At 52.1% G+C, this 22,792-nt stretch overlaps 1 protein-coding gene across 3 annotated transcripts; it reads left to right on the forward strand.

The window, feature by feature from the left end:
* The first annotated feature begins 939 nt into the window (after positions 1–939).
* Positions 940–21,651, forward strand: PLA2G5 (phospholipase A2 group V). 3 transcript variants are annotated; one of them, XM_027060216.2, is made up of 6 exons: positions 940–1,088; positions 1,180–1,327; positions 15,596–15,645; positions 16,872–17,016; positions 20,314–20,420; positions 21,115–21,651. In XM_027060216.2, the coding sequence occupies exons 2-6, from the start codon at positions 1,278–1,280 to the stop codon at positions 21,237–21,239; spliced, it is 477 nt and encodes a 158-aa protein (XP_026916017.1). In that variant the 5' UTR covers positions 940–1,088; positions 1,180–1,277; the 3' UTR covers positions 21,240–21,651. The 3 variants fall into 3 exon arrangements, with proteins under 3 accessions (XP_026916017.1, XP_026916018.1, XP_014937074.2); XM_027060217.2 differs by lacking the exons at positions 940–1,088; positions 1,180–1,327 and adding an exon at positions 8,784–12,300; XM_015081588.3 differs by lacking the exons at positions 940–1,088; positions 1,180–1,327 and adding an exon at positions 12,377–14,330.
* The last annotated feature ends 1,141 nt before the right edge of the window (positions 21,652–22,792 follow it).

Here is a 22,792-nt window from a genome sequence, read left to right on the forward strand (position 1 = left end):
AGACCTGAAACCACCAGAAAAGCCAATGTAGACAAAAACAAACAGAAAGAAAAAGAAACATTATTCTTACTAGTGATTACCTTGGGTGAATATGGGGAAGTTTCACTTTTGACTTTACGCGTTTCTAGATTGTTTTTCTAATGATTTTTCCCTCCTCTCTGAACGTGAGGGAACAAAGATTTAATGTCTGTGTTGTGTCAGGGACTAGAGCAGTCAAGCTGCCAGTCTGAACGAACAGAGACCTTCTAGGCTCGCGGGAGCCTCTGGTTGGTTAGCTGTGACCTTGGCCACCTTCCTGGACCCCCTGTCTGAGTAGCACTTTCCCCCATGGAGTTAATGTCTGTATAAATGGGGGAAATCACGGGCTGCGCTCAGCACAGTGCCTGGCACACAGTAAGCACCCCGTAAGTGTTAACACCACCGCTGTGATTGTAGTGGCTGCTGTTACTCTCATTCCCCGGCCCCCACTGGCCAGGGCAGGGTGTCCCTGTCACACTGCTGCTCTGGACTTGTCCATCCCTGCACTCCCGCCTTGCTTTTGGTGGCCTGCTCATTCCTGTGCTGTCTCCAGCATTAAACTCCGAGCAAGGAGTCCCCTGCCCACGTTCGTCTCTGAACCCGGCGGCCGGCACAGAGTAGGAACTCGGGAAATTATTTTGGAGTAAGTGCCAACACCACTGCATTTCTGGCCACCGGTCCCCTCTCTGAGAGCTCACTTCCAGTACATTTGCTTTCCCGGTGGCTCTAGCACCTTCCACTCTACCCTGCTCCCCCCCGCCCCCCATCTGTGTTCCTGGGCATCCCATCCCCCGGCTCTGTGTTCATGCCCCTGTCTCAGCCAAGACCGAGGACCCGTTCTGAGCTCAGGGTGGAGGAGGAGGCAATTCCTCCAGGCTGGGGGTGGGGTGTGTGTGTGGGATTAGCAAAGGCCCTGTCAAGCCGGATAAGGCTGTGACCTGGATCATTCCGGACTCTAAGCCACCCCCGCTGGAATTCTCTGGGTGACCGCCCAGGCCCCTCTGGTAGGACCGCCAGCCTCAGGATCCAGGTTTTTGCTGGACTTCCTGCATCTGTGGAGGCAGTTGGGGGTGAGCAGGGGAATGTCCCGCTGGGTGCAGGTGCGAGTTTCTCTCAACACCCCCAGGCCTGTCTTCACTTGCTCCCACTCATGCCTTTAAGATTCTGGAGAGGAAGAGTCCAAGAGAAGAGTTGAAGAGTCAGCCTGTGGGCCTCAATGTTGTGGCTGGGGGCAGGGAGCCAGCAGAGCCGGGAGCCCGATGAGAGCAGGCCCGGCCGCAGGAGCAGGAGCGGAGGCCGGGCCGGGAAGGTCAGTGACAGGCGTGAGGCTGCCTATCCTGGGAGGGGCAGGCCAGGTAGTGGGAGAGACGGGAGAAGGTGGGGTCTGGAGAGCCCGGGGCGGGGTGGCGGGGGCGGGGGGGTCTCTGGGGAGTGTGGGCCAGGCACAGGCCCTGCTGGAGGAGTCTCCCCGGGGTCCTGGAGTCCCTTTCCCTTAAGGTGGCAAACCTGGTGAGCCGTGCGGTTCTTAAGGAGGCAAGGCCGCACCTGCAGGTGTTTCAGGAGGGGGCGGGGAGAGGCTGGCTCTTGTCTCACGGGGTCCAAGAGTGAATCTCGCAGACAGCAGAGAATAAGCAAAGTGATAGAGTTTATTGAGACAAAGTATAAAACTCTCAAGAGTGAGAGGGGTCCTGACGGGGTAGCCGCCAAGGACTTTTGTCCCTGACTTTTTATTGGGATCTTATCAGAAAGTTTGTGAGACTCCCTTCATGGCACCTAGCCCAGGCAGGTCTGGAACATGTTTATCTTCCCCCACCCCCAAGCCCCTCCACTTCTTCAGCCTCCCCCTCACAGCTGTGTCCTGACTCCCCGAGGGTCCCTATCTCTCCCTGCCTAATGTTAACCCTTTCCCCAATCAAAGGGGGCCGAAGGTGACCCTGAAAGTGGTCCCTGAAAATGGAGGCAAAGCCAGGCACGGGTATGAAGAGGACTCCGTGTTTATGTCTGTCTGAGGCTTTGCCTGAATTTCTTTTTTAACGTAGACCACAAGAAAATGTTCCTCTTTGGGAAAAAGAATCATCAACGGTTCCTTAACCTTTTCTGAGCATCCACCGAATGTGGACACTTTGGTCCCCGCGGGAGGAAAAACAGAGCTGGGAAGGTGCCGTCCAGGCCCTTACAGGGAGACCTCTCTGGCCTCTTCCTCGGTCCCTCCGTAGCCCTCCTTGCCCCGCCCTGCGCCCGGCCCCCTCTCTCTGGAAGGCAGCTGACCTGTGGGCTGGATTTCTGTAGCCTTGGGAGGTCAGAACTGTCAGGTTCAACTCAGGGCGTTCCTGCCTAGCAGCTGTGTGATTTTTCTTTCCCTTCGGGCCTCGGTGTCCTAATCTGCAAGTGGCCTATGATGGCAGTGCCCACCTCGTAGGATCGCTTTAAGGGTAAAATGGGATAAGCCGCATGGAGAGCTTAGCGGGGTAACTGCACTTGGTAAGCCTTGGCCATTTGTATCAGTCATTCCACAAACTTCCTTTTCGAAGACCCAGCCTGTGCCAGTGCTATACGTGCTGCAAGTGTAGACGTGAATAACGCATCCTCACGGATTCCTGGTCTGCTTTGTTCATTCATCCAAGGGTTCACTTGAGTCAATAAATGTATATTAAACCCTATGCTGGGCACCAGGCCTGGCAAAATAAAAGGCATAGTCCCTGTCCCCAAGCTGCTCGCAGTCTTGAGGAGGAGACACTGAGATAGAATCTGATTGTCCAATGATGAGCGAGCGCACAGGGGGTCTGGGGACAGAGGGGGGAACCTATCGGTCCGAGTGGGGTGGTGGGTTCACAAGAAGGCTTTTTGGCAAAGGAAGACTTAATTTCCTTATTGTTTCTCCAACTCACAGCCATGCTTCTACCCCAGGACCTTTGTATATGCTCTCCTCTCTGTCTGTGATGCTCCTCTCCAGGATGTCCCCGTGGCCTACTCCCTCACCTCCTCCATCGCTTTGCTCCAATGTCACCTCTGCAGGGGGGCCTTTCCTGGCCATGCTGTTTGTTTGTTTGTTTATTTTATTATTATTTTTAATGTTTATTTATTTTTGAGACAGAGAGATAGAGCATGACCGGGGGAGGGGCAGAGAGAGAGAGAGAGAGAGAGAGAGAGAGAGGGAGAGAGAGGGAGGGAGACACAGAATTGGAAGCAGGCTCCAGGCTCCAAGCTGTCAGCACAGAGCCTGACATAGGACTCAAACTCACGGAGTGTGAGATCATGACCTGAGCGGAAGTCGGGCGCTTAACCGACTGAGCCACCCAGGCGCCCCCCTGGCCACCCTCACCAGCAAGCTCCCTCTCCCATACACACACACAGCACTCCCAGCCCCCTTCCCCGCTTTATTGTCCCCTGGAGTGTTTATCACCACCTGCCAAACTGTATATTCTGTGCGGTATATTTGGCGAACAAAAAGCGTTCTTCCCAGGAATGTACTGGGGAGCAGGGGGGATAGATAAGGCGAGGCTGGAAAGGGTGGTGGTGGGGCCAGATCATGAAGGGCCACAGGCCTGTGGGGGGAGACAGGCACCTGTGACTCTGGCAGCAGATGATACGTGCTGACCTAGAGGTTAAGCAGATTGAACCAGGAGCAGAGGAGGAAGCCAGCAACTCTGGCTGTGCAAGGAGGGCACGCTTCCTCTTAGGCCCGGGGAAGGAGTTCAAATGTTATTCGAGGGTTATGGGCATTCCAAAGGCCTGTTCTCATCTTCCCCCATCCTAACAGACAGGCGCTGGATTCTCAACTCTGGAGTGCAGAGGACGATGGGCTAAGCTTTGCACTTGTTTCCTGTAGTGCCCAGCTGGAGCTCTGCCCACAGGAATTTCTCCAGCAATAGCTGCTGGGTTGGACTGGGATTGGTGAGAAGTAGAAGCGCCTGGAATCGTGAGTGTCAGGACCATGAGCCTAGAGCCTTGGGCGCCATGTTGGATCTTCCCAATCAGAGCCTGCTCTAGGGTTTCTCCGAAAAAAAAAAGCAAAAGAAGTGACATTACACCGTGGAAAAACAAGCAGGTTTTCGCAATGCAAAAAAACAAAAAAAGGACAGTGAGAAACAGAGACAGAAGGGAAGGCTAGCTCAAAGTATGTTTCTTGAGAATGAACAGTTTGATTGGTTTTTCAAAGATAAAACAAAGCAGGCATTCGCTCCCAGGTGAGTGTTTGAATCTGCATTTCCAGCAAAGGTTTTTGGTGGAAGACAGATGAGTCTTACTGAAGAGTAGCTGTTACACATGCAGGAACAGACTGAGCCTACGATAAGACGACCTGTGTGTCCCTTCATTTCATTTATTTTTATTTTTTTCAACTTTATGACTTTTTAAAAGTTATTTTTAAACATTTATTTGTTTAAATTCAAGTCAGTTAACATACCTTCATTGTAGTTTTACTTAAGTAATCTCCCCATCCAACGTGGGGCTTGAACTCACGACCCCGAGATCAAGAGTCGCACGCTCTTGCGGCTGAGCCAGCCGGGCGCCCCCGTATATATAAGTAGAGCAGGCTGCTGACTTCTAGAATAGCTGAAGTGTGGTGAGGCTGGCTACTCCCTTAAGTCTTGGCTCATTCACATCCTCCCCACCCCCAATTATTCTTTATTCCACAGATAAATATCAAACACCAAATATGTATTAGGCTGTGTGTTAGCTGCTGAAAATATGGGGAACAAGACTGATGAGTTTCCTGGCCTGTAGTGGAAGGGGCAGGAGACAGAAGTCCTAAACAAGTCAAGAAATACATGAAAGAGAGTCCAAAATGATGGTGAGTGTCACCGAGGGGAAAAGCAATGATATGAGCTTAAGTGGAGGAGGAGGAACTACCCTAGGGAGGTGGTCAGGGAAGGCTTCCCGGAAGAGGTGGCATTTGTGCTGAGACCTGGAGCTAATGCTAATGCGAAGTATTAGTATTCTAGGCCGGGGAAGCAGCAAGTGCCAAAGCCCTAGGTAGCAAAGCTTGGCATGCTTTTAATGTGAATGCGACAGCACGCACTGTCGCAGAATGTCAGCGCGGCGGGTACCCTGGAGCCCATCCAGTCAGCACCCGACTCAACTGATGTTGCTCTTTGCCACAGCCCTGAACACGACTGTGGCGTGAGTCAAGGTTGGGGGTGGGGAGACCCACAAGGCAGAGGGCATGGAATATTTGACAGCTCTCCCCATGTCGTAGAATGCTGAAGGGCTCCTGGCTTTTCTCTGCGTGTTTTTTTTTTTTTTTTTTTTTTTTTTGCAATTCTGCTAAATTGTCATTTTTTTTAACCCTTTTACAGACTAGAACTTCCACTCCAAAACTAACTTAAGCTCACTTCATGTGCTGTTGACAGGTCCCTCGTGTTCCTTTTCCAGAGAGGTTGAGGGGGGAGTGGGGCATGCCCCACCTCTTCAGTCCCCACCTTCTGCACTATATTTGTTCCTAAAATGCAGTAAATAAAAAGTGCCTCCGGGGACAGGAAGCTCGCCTCCCTCAAGACTGCTCATTCTATTCCTGGGACACTTGGGCTGCTAGAAAAGACATCCTGGGCTTGAACCCAAATCTGCCTCCGTGGGGCATCCTCGTCTGGTCCTGCCTCCACAATCGGGAGCCACACGGGACAAGTAGGGTGCTTTTCACCCTCGGCAGCCCTTCAGAAATTTGGAGACAGAGACTGGGTGCCCCCACCCCCCTTCCAAACACCAGTCAGCCCCTGATCCCTCATCAGACAGGCATCCTGTGACCCAGACACCCCCTAGTCTTCCAGAAAGGCTCTCAGAATGGGGGTCAGGACCAGACAGACCCTTCCCGATGAGTCTGGCCAGGAGCCCTTCTCGTGGGCATCACGCTCCTGACATCACCACCAAGACGGCCGCTGCCTCTGTGATCTGAGCGATAGCGGGCTTGGGGTCACAGGTCCTTGCGGGTTTCTGTTCGGGGGGATGTCGGGGTAGGACTTCTTCATCTCTTATTCGTGACCTACCTCGCTGTGTCTCTTCATCCAGCCCCTCCACCATTCCTCCGTGCCTGCTAAACACGTAGAGAAAGTTCCTTTTCTGAGAAATGACGTGGAGCCCCGCCCCACTCTCCTGGGAAAAATCGCAAACATTTGCTGAGCCCCTACCATGTGGCAACTCAATTCCGAATGCCTGCAACGGATCAGCCTAGAACAGAGAGACGAGGCAGGTAACATGGTTGTCCCCATTACTGAGGTTGATAAACCGAGGCACAGAGCAGCTGAGAAACTCACCCAAGGTCACACGGCTAACAAGCGGTGGGTCCAGAATGGGGGCACGTGCCTCAGTCAGTGACATGCTGCTTTCTGTACAGCAACTGGCAGATGTTAAAAATCGGGGCTTTTCTCCCCCCCCCCCCCCCCCGCCGGAGAGCCTGTGATTATATATTTACTCGAATCCCATGGCCTAATGCCCTCAGACACCTCATCTCTTTGTAGTTCCTCAAACGAGCCATCGTGACACATGCCTGTGAGCCCTACATAGGCTGTTCCTTCCCCTCGGGATGCCCTTCCTCGCATCCTAGCCTGGTGAACTCTGATCCACTCCCCTGTTTCTTCCCCGATTTTTTTATCGTGGTAAAATACACACAACCTAAAATTTACCACCTTAACCGCATTAAATGTACAGTTCATCGGTGTGAAATACATTTATAATGTTGTGGAACCACCACTATCATCCGTCTCCAGAACTCTTCTCATCTTGTAAAACTGAGAGTCTGTTCCCACTAAATGCTAACTCCCTATCCTCCCTCCTCTCCCCTGGCAACTCCCAATCCAACTGGCTGTTTCTATGACGATGACTACTCTAAGTGTGTCCTACGAGTGGGATCGCACGTGTTTGTGCTCTTGTGACTGGCTTATGTCACTTTGCGTAACGTCCTCAAGGTTCAACCCTGTTGTAGCGTTTTGCAGAATTTCTTTCCTTTTTAAGGCCGAATAGTATTCCACTGTATGTATAGCCTGCATTTGCTTTATCTGTTCGCCTATTGGTAGATCCTTGAGTTGCTCCCATGTTCAGGCTATTGTGAATAATGCTGTTACCAACATGGGTGTGCAGGGACCTCTTTGGGGCCCTGTTTCAATTCTTTTGGGCACACACCCAAAGGTGGGATTGCTGGGTCATATGGTAATTCTACATTGAATTTTTTTAAAGTTTATGTATTTATTTTGAGAGAGAGAGAGAGGAGAGCAAGTGAGCGAGCATGGGAGGGGCAGAGAGAGAGAGGGAGAGAGAGAGTATGTGCACGGGAGGGGCAGAGAGAGGGAGAGAGAGAATCCCATTGTCACAGCGCAGAGCCTGATGCAGGGCTTGAATTCATGAACCATGACCTCATGATCTGAGCCGAAATCAAGAGTCGGTCACTTAAGCGACTGAGCCACCCAGGCACCCCCACGACTTAGAATGTTTTAAGGAACTGTCATAGTGTCTTCCACAGCAACTGTACCATTTTATGCTCCCACTGACAGTGCACGAGGGTTCCGATTTCTCCAACCTACTTTAAAAGATTCAGTAAAGGTGACTTTTCTTCTAGGAAGCCCTCAGTGATCTCCGTGTCCTGGGATCGGTGCCCCCAGTACAGGTGCTTTGCTTTGAGCTCAGCACTCGAAACACAAGTTTGTACGAGAGCTGATCTCTGCTCTCAAGGCCGTCACTGTCCCATTACTGAGGGGCGGGCTGAGAGGGTAGGACTCAAGCCCAGTTCTATGACAGGCCACTAGAGAGCCCTCCAGGCAGGGAGTAGCAGTGTGACAGGTGGGGGTGGGACAGTAAGGAATGACGGAGACCAGGGCAAAGCTAAACACGTGTCCAGTTGATGGGGTCTGGCCATTGTGGGTGTGTGAGGATCCAGAGCCAAGATTGCCAGGACTTTGATTTTTTTTTTTAACATTTATTTTTGAGAGACAGAGTGAGACAAAGTGAGAGTGGGGGAGAGGCAGAGAGAGAGAGGGAGACACAGCATCAGAAGCAGGCTCCAGGCTCCGAGCTGTCAGCACCGAGCCCGACGCGAGGCTCAAACCCACAGACCGTGAGATCATGACCTGAGTCGAAGTCGGACGCTTAACTGACTGAGCCACCCAGGCGCCCCAGGATTGCCAGGACTTTTAAAGAGAAGCTGGGAATCTGGATTTCTGTCCGAGATCTCTTAACACGTACAAATTAGCAACTAATTCTAACGTTTTGAAAGGCCATGTAGCACTTCCTAGCACTGCCTGTAGCCCTGGGCTGGAAGTTTATAACCACAGACTGGGTTCCTCCCATCAAGCAATTATCAGGAATTATGAGCTCTGACTATTACTTAAGCTTTTACTTCTCCACCTTGTTTATAAGGAAATCACGTGACACCAGTCAGATGTCCTGTGAAAATCATGACCATTAAGTCTTTATTGGGGGGTCTACCCCTTTGTGTAGTGGCAAGAACGTGGACTGGGGTGATAGGCCAGGTTTTAGATTTTTGGGTCAGGCTTTTGTAAGCAACCTAACATCTGCCCTTCAGTTTCCTTCCTTACAGAATGGGGTCCTAATGCCCCATGAGATATTGTGGGGATTCAAGATCCCGAATGCTGAACCTGTCTTCTTCTGCTCATGGCACGGTGGATGTCCACTGAGGATTGAGTTCCTCTCTCATTCTTTCCTTTTATTTTATTTTATTTTATTTTATTTTATCTTATTCTCTTCTCTTCTCTTCTCTTCTCTTGAGAGAGAGAGGGCACAAGTGAGCAAAGGGCAAAGAGAGAGAGAGAGATAGAGAGAGAGAGAGAGTGGGGCTTGTGCTCACCAATGCAGGGTTCAAACTCATGAACCATGAGATCATAAGCTGAGCCAAGGTGAGATGCTTCATGACCGAGCCACCCAGGCACCCCCTCCTCCCTTCCTGAGTGATCAGCCTCGAAACCCCCTCCTTCCGATTGGAAGTGCCGAAGTAGGCAACGTGTGTGATGAGTTCTGCAACACTCCAGAGACAGGCAGCCCTCCCACGGAAGGAGCAATCAGGTATAACTCCCTGGAGGAGGAGGAGGACTCAGTGTGGACCGTCTGCCAGTGAGCTCCGGGCCATCCTGCTCTATATGCCAGCCTCCTGGGAGGCAGCAAACCCTCTGATGAGGCCGAGGGCATCTCGGCAGCTCTGGTCTCAGGATGAGACCGTGTCCAAGTGTCTCTGGCTGCCCTCAGTGGGGCTTCAGCCCTGGGACGAGCCTGCACAAGATGGACAGAGCAGGTGCCAGAGAACAGGCATGTTTATGAGATGTTTAATTTATCCCACAGGTATTTATTTTTTTTTCTTTTTTTTTTACTGTAATTTATTGTCAAGTTAGCTAACATACAGTGCATGCAGTGTGCTGTTGGTTTCGGGAGTAGATTCCTGCGATTCATCCCTTACATACAACACCCAGTGCTCATCCCAGCAGGTGCCCTCCTCAATGTCCACCACCCATTTCCCCCTCCCCCTAGACCCCCATGTACCCTCAGTTTGTTCTCTGTATTTAACTGTCTCTTATGGTTTGCCTCCCTCCCTCTCTGTAACTATTTTTTTCCTTTCCCCTCCCCCATGGTCTTCCGTTAAGTTTCTCAAGTTCCAGTCTCCGACTGACTTATTTTACTCAGCATAATACCCTCCAGTTCCATCCACGTTGCTGCAAATGGAAAGATTCCAGTCTTTTTCATTGCTGGGCAGTATTCCATTGTGTATATAAACCACATCCTCTTTATCCATTTATCAGTTGATGGACATTTGGGCTTCTTGCACACTTTGGCCATTGTTGATGGCACCGCTATAAACATCGGGGTGCATGTGCCCGTATCCCACAGATAATTCTTGAGGACCTACCAGGCGTCCGATGTTGCTCTAGGTGCTGGGGTCAGAAATGAATCAGAGAAGGATCCTGCCCTCAAGAGTCTTCCACTCGACAGGGAGTGGAAATGGTTGGGACGGAGACATCCAGATTTGAATCCAGTTCTGTCTGACTTGAAGCTCAGATCCTCCGAGCTGACATTGTGCTTTCTCCTCATCCCCATACTTAATCGTTTGTTCAGGGAGTGTCATTAGGTCACAGCTAAAGCCAGACACTGCTTGGCTGGGCTAGCTCCTGGACATCTGCGGAGAAATAAGACCTAAATCCCTGAACATGGATGAGCTCACCCCGGGAGAGGTGCAGACAGAGCGGAGCAGACTCCGAGGGCAGATCCCTTGAAAACACCTGCATTTGGGGGGCTGAGCAGCGGAGGGCAGATGGCTGAGAGTGGCCCTCTTAAGGCCAGAGAGAGAAGGAGGGCTGGGGGGTGAAGCCCAAGTTTGGGCAACACCAGGCTTTGGGGGGGATCCCTGGGAGCTGCCTCAGGGACACAGCAGAGGGTTCAGGCAGCAAAGCATTCAGACAGAAGTGGGTGTTGAACCAGTGGAGGCTTCTCAGTCCAGAAATTTGGCTTTTTAAAAAAATATTGATTTTTGAGACAGAGAGAGAGAAAGACAGAGCACGAGCAGGGGTGGGGCAGAGAGAGAGGGAGACACAGAATCCCAAGCAGGCTCCCGGCTCTGAGCTGTCAGCACAGAGCCTGACGCGGGGCTCGAACCCACGGACCATGAGATCATGACCTGAGCCGAAGTCGGAGGCTCAACTGACTGAGCCACCAGGCGCCCCTGGAAGTCTGGCTTTTAGAGTGGAAAACAAAACTGGAGAGACAGGTCTGCAGAGGCAAGGGATGTTTTCCTCTCTCTTGCTTCATTGTGTTTTGTTTGGGATGGTGAGGCCCCGGAGTGTCAGTAGGAGGAGGAAGGAACAGGGGAGTTGTCACCCCCTGACATACTGGCCCATATTTATTTGATGCCTTTGCTATCTGTTCCCTCAAGCCGAAGGGAAGCTTGCGGGGGCTGAGCCTCGGTCTTGTTCACCGTGACCCCCCCATCCCCCCGCCCAGGGCCTTGCATGTGGCAGATGGTCAGTAAGCACTTTCTTGTATTGAACTGGATTCATAGGGTTCCGTGGGATGCCCAGCGGTTAGGTCACGGGACGACAAGGGCCCTGAGGCCTGGAAGGAGGGGCTTCTCTCTGACGCAGCCGTGAGCAGAGGAAGGAGAGCAAAGAAGGCAAGAGCGACGAGACAAAGGAACTCACACTCACGTCTTCTCAGAAAAGTGTGCGCACATGGGTCAGGGACTGGGCGGGGGCATGGATTAACAGAAGTGAACAGAGCATAGTAACAGCTACCCATGTTCGTCCAGAACACTCTAGAAGGCTACTCATCATTTGCTTACCAGCATTATTTGGCCACTGCTCTGTTATAAATGCATCCATTCACTTTGTCATCCTAACAAGGACACTGAGGCAGGCCAATTACAGTCGGCCCGAAGCAGCTGTGGCTCGTAGTGGGGAAGCCAGGATTTGAACCCAGGACTCGAAGTTGCTCTAGAGTCTGTGATGCCAACCCGTGAGCCTCACACCTCCCTACCCGGCCTTGTTTTATGTAGCTGGTTCGCCACGAGCCTCTGGGGCGGCAGGGAGGCATTATTCTCATAGTTCACAGCAACAAACAGAGAGGTGTGGTGACTTGGCTGGAGCCACACAGCTACTGAGCGGCCGAGCGGGGATGCCAGCTTGCCCGTCTCTAACTGCAAGCCTGGAGGGTTCTCCTTCCCAGGGAGAAGGAATGCGGGAATCCCGTGCCAGTCGGAGTCAGGTGCCAACAGGGAGGTGCAAGCTGGGCTCGAGGGACATTTTCCAGCATCTCCAGAGTGCGGCTTTCACAGGCTCCTGGGTCTCCCCAGCTTAGGAACAGGGCGAGGGTTGGCAAGTCAGCAACAACAGGAAGAGGACGAGGGGAGAGTCCGGGAGGGGTGCCTCCTGGCTGCCACGGCCGTCCCTGAGTTGAGGCCCAGCGAGACGGGATGAAATGTGAACAGGGGACGTGGGCTGGAGGACTCCATAGAGACGCAGCGTGGAGGGCGGAGGGGAGGCTGCCCTGGGAGGGGGATTCCAGCCTCCCCGCCCCCGTGGAGAAGCCTGGACTGTGGGCGGCCCAAGCCAGACCCTCTCCAGCGTCTCTACTGAAAGCCACCGAGGCACTGTGAACCCTTCAGGAAATAGCTGCTTCTGAACAGAGAGGGACCAAGCCCCCGGGGGTCTTGAGGGGAGAGGCAGGCCCTTCTAGGTGAGCCGTCGGTCCCGGAGCCATCCGGTCAGGAGCGTGGGAGGCTGGCAGAGAGGCCTTTAAAACCTGCAGGCCCAGCCCCTGCCCCTGCTGCAGGCCTGACACGGAGAGAAGGTCTTCCTGGTGAGGAATCTCATTCTGGGGGCTGCCTCGCTTGGGGTGGGGTGGGCAGGGCGCAGGGAGGGAGAGGGGCTGCGAGAGGAGGCCCCTGATCCCCCGGTGCCTCCCCCACAGACCCGGGGGAGGTCTCTCACGTGCCTGCTGTGCCGTGGGGCTTGGTGCTGTCTGTCCTTTCTAGCTTGAGACCCGACTGGGGGGTCCGGGAGAATGGTGGCGGGGGGGGTGGGGGGTGGGCTGCTGCGTGTGGACTTGAGGGTCCATCCCTCCGGTGACCCGGCCACTCCTCGGCCCCCACGTTTTCGTGCCGCTGTTAGGCTGTCTGTTTCCACTTCTTCCACTTCTCATGACCTCAGCTACCACTTTCCTCCTAAATTATCTTGTGGCTGTGCTCATTTTCCTCTGTGGTCACTGGATGGAAATAGCCGAGCCCACATCCTTCTCCTGGGGGGCGGCTCTGGGCTCCGCCGATGGGCCACTTTCCCGGCCCCTGGGGCAGCTATTTCGAAGCTTCTGCCGCCCCTTTGTTGTATTCTTTCAGGCCCATTTCCATGGGGTCTCGTGCTGTTCCTTGGCACCAACAGCCCTGGGCCCAGCTGCTCTATAATGTGCCTGGGATTTTGATCTGATTCAGGTATATTGTGAGGCCGACAGATCAAGAGCTGGTTGCCATTTAAAAGCTAGTCTGGGGGCACCTGGGTGGCTCAGTCTGTTGAGTGTCTGACTTTGATTTTGGCTCAGGTCATGATCCCAGGAGTGTGGGATCGAGCCTCACGTAGGGCTCTGAGCTGAGCGTGGGGTCTGCTTAAGATTCTCTCTCTCCCCCTTCTGTCCCTCTCCCCTACTTGTGCTCTTTCTCCCTCTCTCTCTCTCTCTCAAAAAAAAAAAAAAAAAGTTCTGTTATTTACAGTTTCTGAGAGCAGGAGACATACCACACCATGCGGGGCCACATGGGGAAGCATCAGGGTTGATCAGGAGGCAGAAGAAATGAGAGAAAGCTCAGCCCAGAGCCGTTCTTGTGTTTTCCACGGGAAAGGCAAGGGAGGGCAGGGTAAACGCTGTGAGATTGGCCAGCCCGAATGGTTTCAGCAGACTCTGGGCTGCAGGGGTGCAGTGTTGGTCCCTAGCTATCTGCTTCTGGCCCTGGGGTGAAAAAGGGCAGAGGAAACTCTGGCTGGGAGCAGGAGAGTTAGACGGAGAGGTTGGGGTGTGAGTTTCAGACTGGCTGGTTTGCCTATGACAGCCATGCTCAAGGGGAGTCTTATGTTACCTCTAGGAATTAGCTGGTCCTGGGAGGGGCTGTCCGTTCCCAGCCCAGCAAGGTCCCCAGGACTTGAAAGCATCATCCAGTATGGAAAAGGAACACAGGGAAGGGTACAGAGTTGCTGCTTGGAGGCAGTGAAGCAGAGTAGATTCCTGGGCTGGAGTACTGGGCACATCCCCTTCCAGAGCCTCGGTTTCCCCACCTGTAAAACCAACAGCTGCTATCCCCTTGTCCAACAAATGACTGCTGATGGGACAGACATTGAGCCTGCAGGCTTCACAATAGCCACCTGCCGGTGAGCTTGCCAGGCTTTTAAAGAGCTGCGGACAGAATCTGGCACACTGTGGGTGCCTGTGCGCGGCGACTGGCACCTTTCTCCTGTTGTGGCTCTGGGAAGCAGCTGAGGAAGACTGGTGTGGAAACGTAGGGTCCAGGACCATTCTCCTTGGCTGGTCAGAGCCCTCAAGGTGGAGGTCATGGGTGGACAGAACCCTCAGGAATGTTCTTGGAACTCAGAGGAGCTACCGGACAAAGGATGGCATGGAGAGGCCAGCCCAGTAGCCAGGAGCCCTGGGGAGCCACAGCTTGTGTGTACAGAACCAGGCCTTGACAGGTGTCAGGGGCTCGGGGCAGAGCACTGCACAAGGGACCACTGAGCTCAGGGGTCAGAGGCACCGAAGGGGAAGTCCTGATGGACCACAGGCCAGCTGAACAGCTGTGGATAAACAAGGACTTTGGGATCCGGAGTAGGAAGGGAAACAGCCAGCCGCCGGTAAGGAACCTTTGAGGCCAAGTTAGAATCAGGCACTGGCCCAAGACACATGGAATTTCCTCTGCCTTCTGGGTGTGACTTTTTGGGACTCAAGGCCAGTGATTCATGTGTTTGCCAGAGACAGGCGTGGGGAGGGAAGCTGGGGCCTCCAGTTCCATGGCTCAAAGTGGAGCTTGTCCCTCTAGGAAGGGAGGCTGTGCGATGCCATGAGAGGTGCACAGGCGTGGGTTTGAACCCTTCTTCCACTTCCTACCACCTGTGTGACTTCTGGCAAGTTCCATGAGCTCCCCGAGCCTCCATTTCTCCACTGGCAAAATGGAAACAGTGATACCTACCCTTCGGAGCTCTCACGGGTACCCAGGGTCCACTTATTCTTAAGGTAGGCACAGTGCCTGAGGTCCGTGGAAAGGTCTTCAGTTTAATTCTTTTAGAATCAGGAGGAAAAAAAACACTGGCTATAATAATAACGAATATACAATCACGCATCCAGCCTGGATTGTGTTTGCTTCCATACCAACGTAGTTGGAAAATATAACTTAAAAAAAAATTTTTTTTTTTGGAGGAAGGGCCCCATGAAGGCAAAAGTGTGGGGGACTCACAAAGCCATCACAAGGCCCTGAAAGCTGGTCCCACGGGACCAGCCCATGCTTCCTCCCTGAGCACTCACTCGGGGCCACACATTATTCTCAGTGTTGGGAGAGAGGGCAAAGCCACCCTGCTTCTGCCTTCAGACCCCAGCAGGGAAGACATCCTTGAACAGCGGCAACCAAGCACCATGAGGGGAGTTAACACCATCCGCTCCCCTCCGTCTCCCACCCCTGCATCATCACTGCCCTTGTCCAGGTTTTGTTTCGTTTTTTTTTTTTCTCCCTGCCCGGTCCTTGTGTCCTTCACCAAGGGCCATGTCCAGCCTGTGTCAATTCCTGCTCCTTCCTCGTGCCACCAAATCTCCATTTAAGAAATCTGCAGCCTATTTCTTCGGTTGCTTTTAGCCGTCTTCCGCAGAGGGGGCAATTGCATTGGGGCATTTGTGGTGGGAAAGCCCTCTCCTGCCTCCTTTGGGGCCACACCCCACAAATGCTCTTCTGCCCCCAGGAGCCTCTGGGATCAACTCCTTGAGGTCTTTGTCTCTTTTCCGGCTGAGGCGGGCCCGTGTGCTGCCCAACAGGAGAGGTGGGGCCTGGCGGGGACCGAGGGGGGAGGTCTGAATGCGTCGTGGGGGCATCTCCTGAGACGTGTGCCATGGCATGTGTTTTCTTTTCCAGAACCCCAGAGATGAAAGGCCTTCTCACGCTGGCTTGGTTCCTGGCTTGTAGTAAGTGCTGGCCCCATGACCTCTGAACCTGTGACCTTCCACCCTTAGGAATAATAGGGTAGTGGAGAGGAGGCCAGTCTTTGAGGTCATAGAGACTCGAGTTTGAACATCAGCTCTGCACTTACTGTATACTCGTCTGCAAGAGCCTTTTCCTCTCCAAGCCTCTGTTTCTTCCTCTGTGACATGGGATGATATTCAGCCGACTGGTGGGGCTGCTGTAGCATGATTCTAGATGGTGATGGGTAAAGGTTGTGCTATGTGGACAATACGTGGCTTGCAAATGTGAGAGGCATATTTTTTTTTTTAACGTTGGTCCAAAACAAAAGAAAATAAAGCCCAAATGAAAACAAGACCCTTATATAACAACTCCATCCCCTGGTTTCTGGGTCATTCTCTGCTGACGCCGGCCTGGGTTTTATGCACGCCCCACCTGCTGTCCCCTTCCAGCTGGAGGTGACCGCACAGCACAGGGGAGTCCCATAACCATGCCCACAGCCCCTGCCAGGCTGTCCTAATCTTTGACATCTTGCCAGATCCCTGGAGACTGAGGGAGGGCGGGAGGCCTAGAGCAGAGAGGGGAGGCCTCTGGTTCACTGTGAAACCTGAACCTTTCCCTCCAAACTACTGTTTCCCAAACCGTAAGGCGAGGGAGCTGGCTTCAATGATCTCGGAGGATCCCACCCTGCTCTAAGGTTCTGTGCCTTACGTTCCAAATGGTGTTCTTTGCGGGGAGGGAGGTGTGCATCGGCAGGAGACACGGGAAGCACCTGTCTTCCCGCTTCGTACAGATACCATATTAATTACACCGGATATCTCTTAGTCACTCACTGTGTGTCTGCCACTGTGCTCATAACTTACATCCTTTCTCTCATTTGAATCCTCAGGATGACTCCAAAAGGTAGGCGTTTGCTTTAGTGTCCCCCTCCCCCCCGCAAATTTGCACACATGGAAGCTGAAGCTCGGAGAGATGAAGTGACGCACTCAACATCACGCTGCGAGCGGCAGAGGCAGGATTGGAACTCACGTTTCCCATTCTCCAAGTCCGGACTTTTAGCTCCAGTACTTGACCTCCCCTTTCCTGTTCCTGTCTCACTAACAGGGAGAAGGAGAAGGAGATGCCTGGGTCCCCCCCAGTCCTAGGGCAGGACAAGGGGCGGGAGCCTGCAGGGCGAGCGGGCCTGGGGCAAGCGTGATGTGTTCACCTGGGGCTGGGGGCTGCCTTCCAGGTGTGCCTGCTGTGCCAGGGGGCTTGCTGGACCTCAAGTCCATGATTGAGAAGGTGACCGGAAAGACCGCCCTTACGAACTACGGCTTCTACGGCTGTTACTGTGGTTGGGGCGGCCGGGGGACCCCCAAGGACGGCACCGATTGGTGAGCTGGTTCTCATAATTCTCCTCTACACTTAGGCTCTACACCCCAAGTATCTCACTTAATTCCACGTCAGTTCTGGAAGATGAGTATTGAAGCACCATTTTGTTTTTCTTTTTTAACTTTAATGATTACATTTTTTAAATGATCTATTTATTTTTTAAATTTACATCCAGGTTAGTTAGCATATAGTGCAATGATGATTTCAGGAGTAGATCCCTAATGTCCCTTACCCACTTAGCCCATCCCCCCTCCCTCAACCCCTCCAGTAACCCTCTGTTTGTTTTATTTAAGAGTCTCTTATGTTTTGTCCCCTCCCTGTTTTTATATTATTTTTGTTTCCCTTCCCTTATGTTCATCCGTTTTGTCTCTAAAAGTCCTCATATGAGTGAAGTCATATGATTTTTGTTTCTCTGACTAATTTCGCTTAGCATAATACCCTCCAGTTTCATCCACGTAGTTGCAAATGGCAAGATTTCATTCTTTTTGATTGCCGAGTAATACCCCATTGTATATATATCCCACATCTTCTTCATCCATTCATCCATCGATGGACGTTTGGGCTCTTTCCATACTTTGGCTATTGTTGATAGTGCTGCTATAAACATGGGGGTGCATGTGTCCCTTCGAAACAGCACACCTGCATCCCGTGGATAAATGCCTAGTAGTGCAATTGCTGGGTCGCTAGGTAGCTCTATTTTTAATTTTTTGAGGAACCTCCATACTGTCTTCCAGAGCAGCTGCACCAGTTTGCATTCCCACCAGCAGTTGAAACACCATTTTACAGGTGAGAAAGCTCCGTCTCAGAGAGGTTAACGGACTTGCTCGAGATACATCTAGTAACGTGTCACACATCTTGGAGACCTAGTCAGTTGGTCTATTGCTACATAATGTATCACCCTAAAATGTAGTGGCTTAAAGTGACCATGACCATTTATTTTGCTAAGAATCTGCCATTTGGGCTGGGCTTGGCAGGATGGCTTGTCTCAGCTCCACCCGGCCTCAGCTTGGGCAGCTCAGATGAGGCAGGACGATCCAGTTTCTGGATGGCTCCCTCCCATGGCTGGCATGCTGTGGCTGGCTGCTGGCTGGGAGCTCAGCTGAGGCTGTGGGCCGGGGGCCTCCGCTCCTCTCACATAGGCCTCTCCAAGGCTGTTTGGACTTCCCCACACAGCACAGTGACTGTTGGGTTCCAAGAGTGAGTGTCCCAAGACTGCAAGACAATAGGGTCTAGCGTCAGAAATTCTGTGGTATCAGCTGGTGGAGGCAATCTCAAAGACTCTCGGAGGGAGGGGAACTGGATTCCACTTCTTGATTGGGAAGTGTCAAAGTTCTAGAACTTTGAATGTGAGATAGAGAGATTGTTCTTTGGAAAATTCCAAGACACTTGACCTGGATCATGGAAGGAGGCCATGAGGCAAATGGATGGCAGATGGTTGGAGCCAAGTTTCCCACTGCTGGAGGGGGAGTTCCCTCCCTGTGGTGACAGATTAGAGGTGGAGATGTCAGGACAAACTCCTGTTTGGCTTAATACAGATGCAGGTGGTTCTGCACAGAAATATGTACTGATGTGTGTACAAACATGGGTTAATGTAGACACATATTTTTTGCTCTGTCAGCTGGGAGGACCCAAAAGAAACATCCCACTAGCAATAGGCAACTTTTTAAAAAAGTTTATTTATTTTGAGAGAGACAGAGAGTGCAGGAAATCAGAGAGAAAGGTAGAGAGAGAATCCCAAGCAGGCTCCATGCTGTCAGCACAGAGCCTGATGTGGGGCTTGAACTCATGAACCGTGAGATCATGACCTGAGCCAAAACCAAGAGTTGTATGCTTCATTGACTGAGCCACCCAGGCGCCCCAATAAGCAAATTCCTATGCCTAGACTTGGTCTCTAATACCATTCTTCAAAAAAAAAAAAAAAAAAGAACTGGAGCGCCTGGGTGGTTCCATCGGTTAAGCATCTGACTTCGGCTCAGGTCATGATCTCAAAGTTCGTGAGTTTGAGCCCCACATCAGGCTCTGTGCTGACAGCTCAGGGCCTGGAGCCTGTTTCAGATTCTGTGTCTCCCTCTCTCTCTGTCCCTCCCTCTCTTGTGCTCTGTCTCTCAAAAATAAATAAATGTAAAAAAAAAAATTAAAAAAAAAACAGCAAGACTCCTTGGAGACATGGCTGATTGTAAGACAAGGGCAGGAAATATACAGGATGAGCCTGGAGTCTCATGTAAGGGCGAAAGTTAAGGAAGTATTTAAAGAGAGCTACCTCCCACAATGCTAGGGATATATGTCAGGGAGCACAGGAGCTGACTGAAAGGGCTCCCAACGGCCAAAGCTGGAATAATTAGACCATAGCCCCAGTCTTATCATAAGAACATCAGACAAATCCCATACAGGGGCATCCTACAAAACACCTGCCCAGTATGCCTCAAAACTGTCAAGGTCGCCAAAAGCAAGGGAAGTGTGAGAAGCTGTCCCAGCCAAGAGGAGCCTAAGGACACATGACAATGAAATGTAATGTGGGCATTAGGTAAATAGGTAGGAATGGAAATAGGACGTTAGGTAAATTAGGTAAAAAGTAAGGAAATCTAAATAAACGATGGAGTTTTTACAATTAATGACTCAATAAGGATGTATTATGATTTAGCGAATTAGCCTTTTAGTCAACGACGTCCATACTGGTTTGTTAACCGTAACAAGTGTATTGTACTAATAATATAAGATGTTAATGATAGGGGACGTTGGATGTGGGGCAAAAGGGAACACTCTGCACGACCTTCTCTATTTTTCCGTAAGCCAATTTTAAAAACCTGCAATCTGCCACACCCAACACACCGGAAGTTTATTGTTTGCTCATGGAACAGTTCCATGTGAATCACATGTTACTTCTGGGACCCCGGTTCCTTCCATCTTGTGGCTCTGCCTTCCCCTGCGGCCTCAGAGTCCTCTGCGGGGTCATGTCCATCCAGCTGAGAGGTGGGAGAGAGAGAGAGAAAGAGGAGGACAGTGTGGGAGAGTTTCACGGGTAGGCCGGGAAGTGGTGTCCATGGCTTCTGCCCGCGACCCCCTGGCCCGACTCTAACTGTGTGGCCACACCTACTTGCAGGGGAGGCTGGGAGATGTAGTCTCACCGTGAGCCTTGGAGGAAAAAGCGGGCCAGTGAACCGCTAGCCGGTGGCAGGCAGCCCCAGAGGAAGAGCAGAGAAGTACTCGGCCTCATCCCTAGATTCTTTCTTTGCCAGACCACACCCACCCAGCAGTGCTGTGCTCCGCCCGCTCAGGTTCTAGGTCCCTTGCGTTGACAGGTGCTGCTGGGTGCATGATCACTGCTACGGGCGGCTGGAGGAGAAAGGCTGCCACATCCGGACACAGTCATACAAATACAGATTTGCACGGGGACTGGTCACCTGCGGTAAGGCTGGGGCTTCCCCTTCAGGCCACTGACAGAGCCCGGGTCTTTTCTGGCTCTGCGTTCAGCTGCCCCTAGAGGCCAGCCAGCCTGTAGCCTGGAGGGCGGAGCTGGGGACAACAGGGGCAGGATTGTTGCAGTGAGGACCTCTGGGTAAGGGCTGAACCGTCTCAGACTGAGCATTCACTAGGTGCCGAATGCTTTGCATGCTTCCTTTTTCTTGCGCCCCCAAATGCCTTTTGGAGTGCGTTCAGTCCCCTTTTACACGCGAGGAAACTGAAACTCGAAGGCTTGCCAGGGCACACAGCTGGAGTTGGGATTCAAGCTCAGGTCCATCTGAGTTCAAAGCTAAGTCTGAGGGTGGTGTCTCCTCCAGAGCAGGGGCTGCCTCCACCGTCAGAGTGGGAACTCTTAAGGGGAGAGACCGTGTCTCTACCGTCAGACTAGGAGCTCCCAGAGGGCAGGGGCTGTGTCTCCCTGGGCTGAAACCTCACCCTATGCATCGGCTATGCCTCTTCCATCAGATCACACGTTCCCCAGTGTAGACGCTGTGCCTCCCTCATCAGACTGAGAGCTTGCTGGGGCAGGAAGCAGACTGGGGGGGGGGGCAGCTCACGCTAGAAGCAAGCCCAGGAGGCAGCGTAGGTAGGGCCCACATCTTCCCTTCCTCATTCTGCGTCTGGCGTCCTGTTTGCAGAGCTCGGGCCCCTCTGCCAAGTGCAGCTCTGTGCCTGTGACCGGAAGCTCGTCTACTGCCTGAAGAGGAATCTGAGGAGCTATAATCCTCGTTACCGATACTTTCCCAACATCCTCTGCTTCTAGTGGCCCTCAGTGAGCTCCTTGCTCCCTTCTCCTCCCACACGGAGCTCACCGACTCCCCTGGGTTCCCGAGAGAGGCTCGCAGTCCTGGACCTCCTTCTCTCTCCATGGTCCACGGGGCTTGGCGGAGCCCCACGGCCACACTCCACGCTCCAGAGAGTCCCAGGAGAATGACTCTGGTCCCAGGACCCCGCAAGGTCCACTTGTGAGGTGGGCTCGCCCAAAGCTCCAGGCCAGCTGTCTTCCCGCTTGCCCTGAAGACAGCACCCCTTCTCCAGGAAGATACATTTACTTTGCAGTTTCTGTAGTCGGACTATCACTACCACCCTCTAGAGAATTTTTACTCAAGGTAGAAGCAAAATTGACCCCCTAATTCTGCCATAGAGATGTTTGAAAACATTATTCTCTACAAAGATTTTTTAATGTTTGTTTATTTGGGGGGGGATCAGGAGAGAGAGAGAGAGAGAGAGAGAAGGAGCGGGAGAGAGGGAGAGAGAGAAAAAGAGGGAGACACAGAAGCCAAAGCAGGATCCAGGCTCCGAGCTCTCAGCACAAAGCCCAACGCGGGGCTCGAACTCGCAAACCACAAGATCATGACCTAAGCCAAAGTCGGATGCTTAACCAACTGAGCCACCCAGGCACCCCTAAATAAAATTTATTCTTAAGACAAATTAAACCACATGGGCATTTTCCTCTGCCCTGGAAACTCTCTGCCGCTGGGACACTCAACTCAAAGTTCACCACAGACTCTCAGGAACAGAAGGTTTTCTGGGATAAGATCCAAGCCTTCTTTGGGGTTCATCTCGTTAAACCTTGGGGTTCCTCCCTGGCCAAGCACTGGGTGTCTGTTTTCCTTGAGGAGGTGGGGAAAAGATAACTGGCGATCATGCCAGGCCAGAGAGGGCCACATGCAAATCCCAGCATTGGCTTCTCCAGCTGTGTGGTCTCAGGCTTGTTACCGAACCTCTCTGATTTCTAGCTTCTCTTAAAAAAACAAAACAACAACAACAACAACAAAAACAACTATCACGTTTCTTGCGACGTAAAGTGGGAATCCCGAGGCCACTTTGAGCCTCAGCGGGAATGCGGAGGTTCTGGGATTTCACAGAGCAGGACATTTAAAAAAATAGAGTTCAGCGGAAGCGTTTATTTTTACCAAGTGAGGATTCTAAAAAACCCACCTCATCTATCAGTTCATAAAAGAAAGGGCATCTGATACCGAGACTGCAGGAAGACAGGACACATTCCAAAGGAAATGACAGTCCTTTCCAAGAAAGGACTTTTGGCTTCCTTATGCAGACAAACCCCAAAATAACCGCATGATAAATGGAATCTGTATTTTAAAAGCTCCAGTGCTGAACATTTTCAAGACAAAATTTAATTTTATGAGATGCCTCTGAATGTTCCAGTGTCTTAGAGACGTTTGACACGGACCCGGGTCTGTAGTTGACAGCGTTATACAGAATGGGGCTCAAATGACCAATTTGCTCATCAGACTTTTTGATCGAAACCGTTTCCCAAATCCAATTTTAAATGGGTGTGTAGGATATTTGGAA

Source organism: Acinonyx jubatus, chromosome C1, assembly GCF_027475565.1.
Source record: "Acinonyx jubatus isolate Ajub_Pintada_27869175 chromosome C1, VMU_Ajub_asm_v1.0, whole genome shotgun sequence".
NCBI classification, from domain to species: domain Eukaryota; kingdom Metazoa; phylum Chordata; class Mammalia; order Carnivora; family Felidae; genus Acinonyx; species Acinonyx jubatus.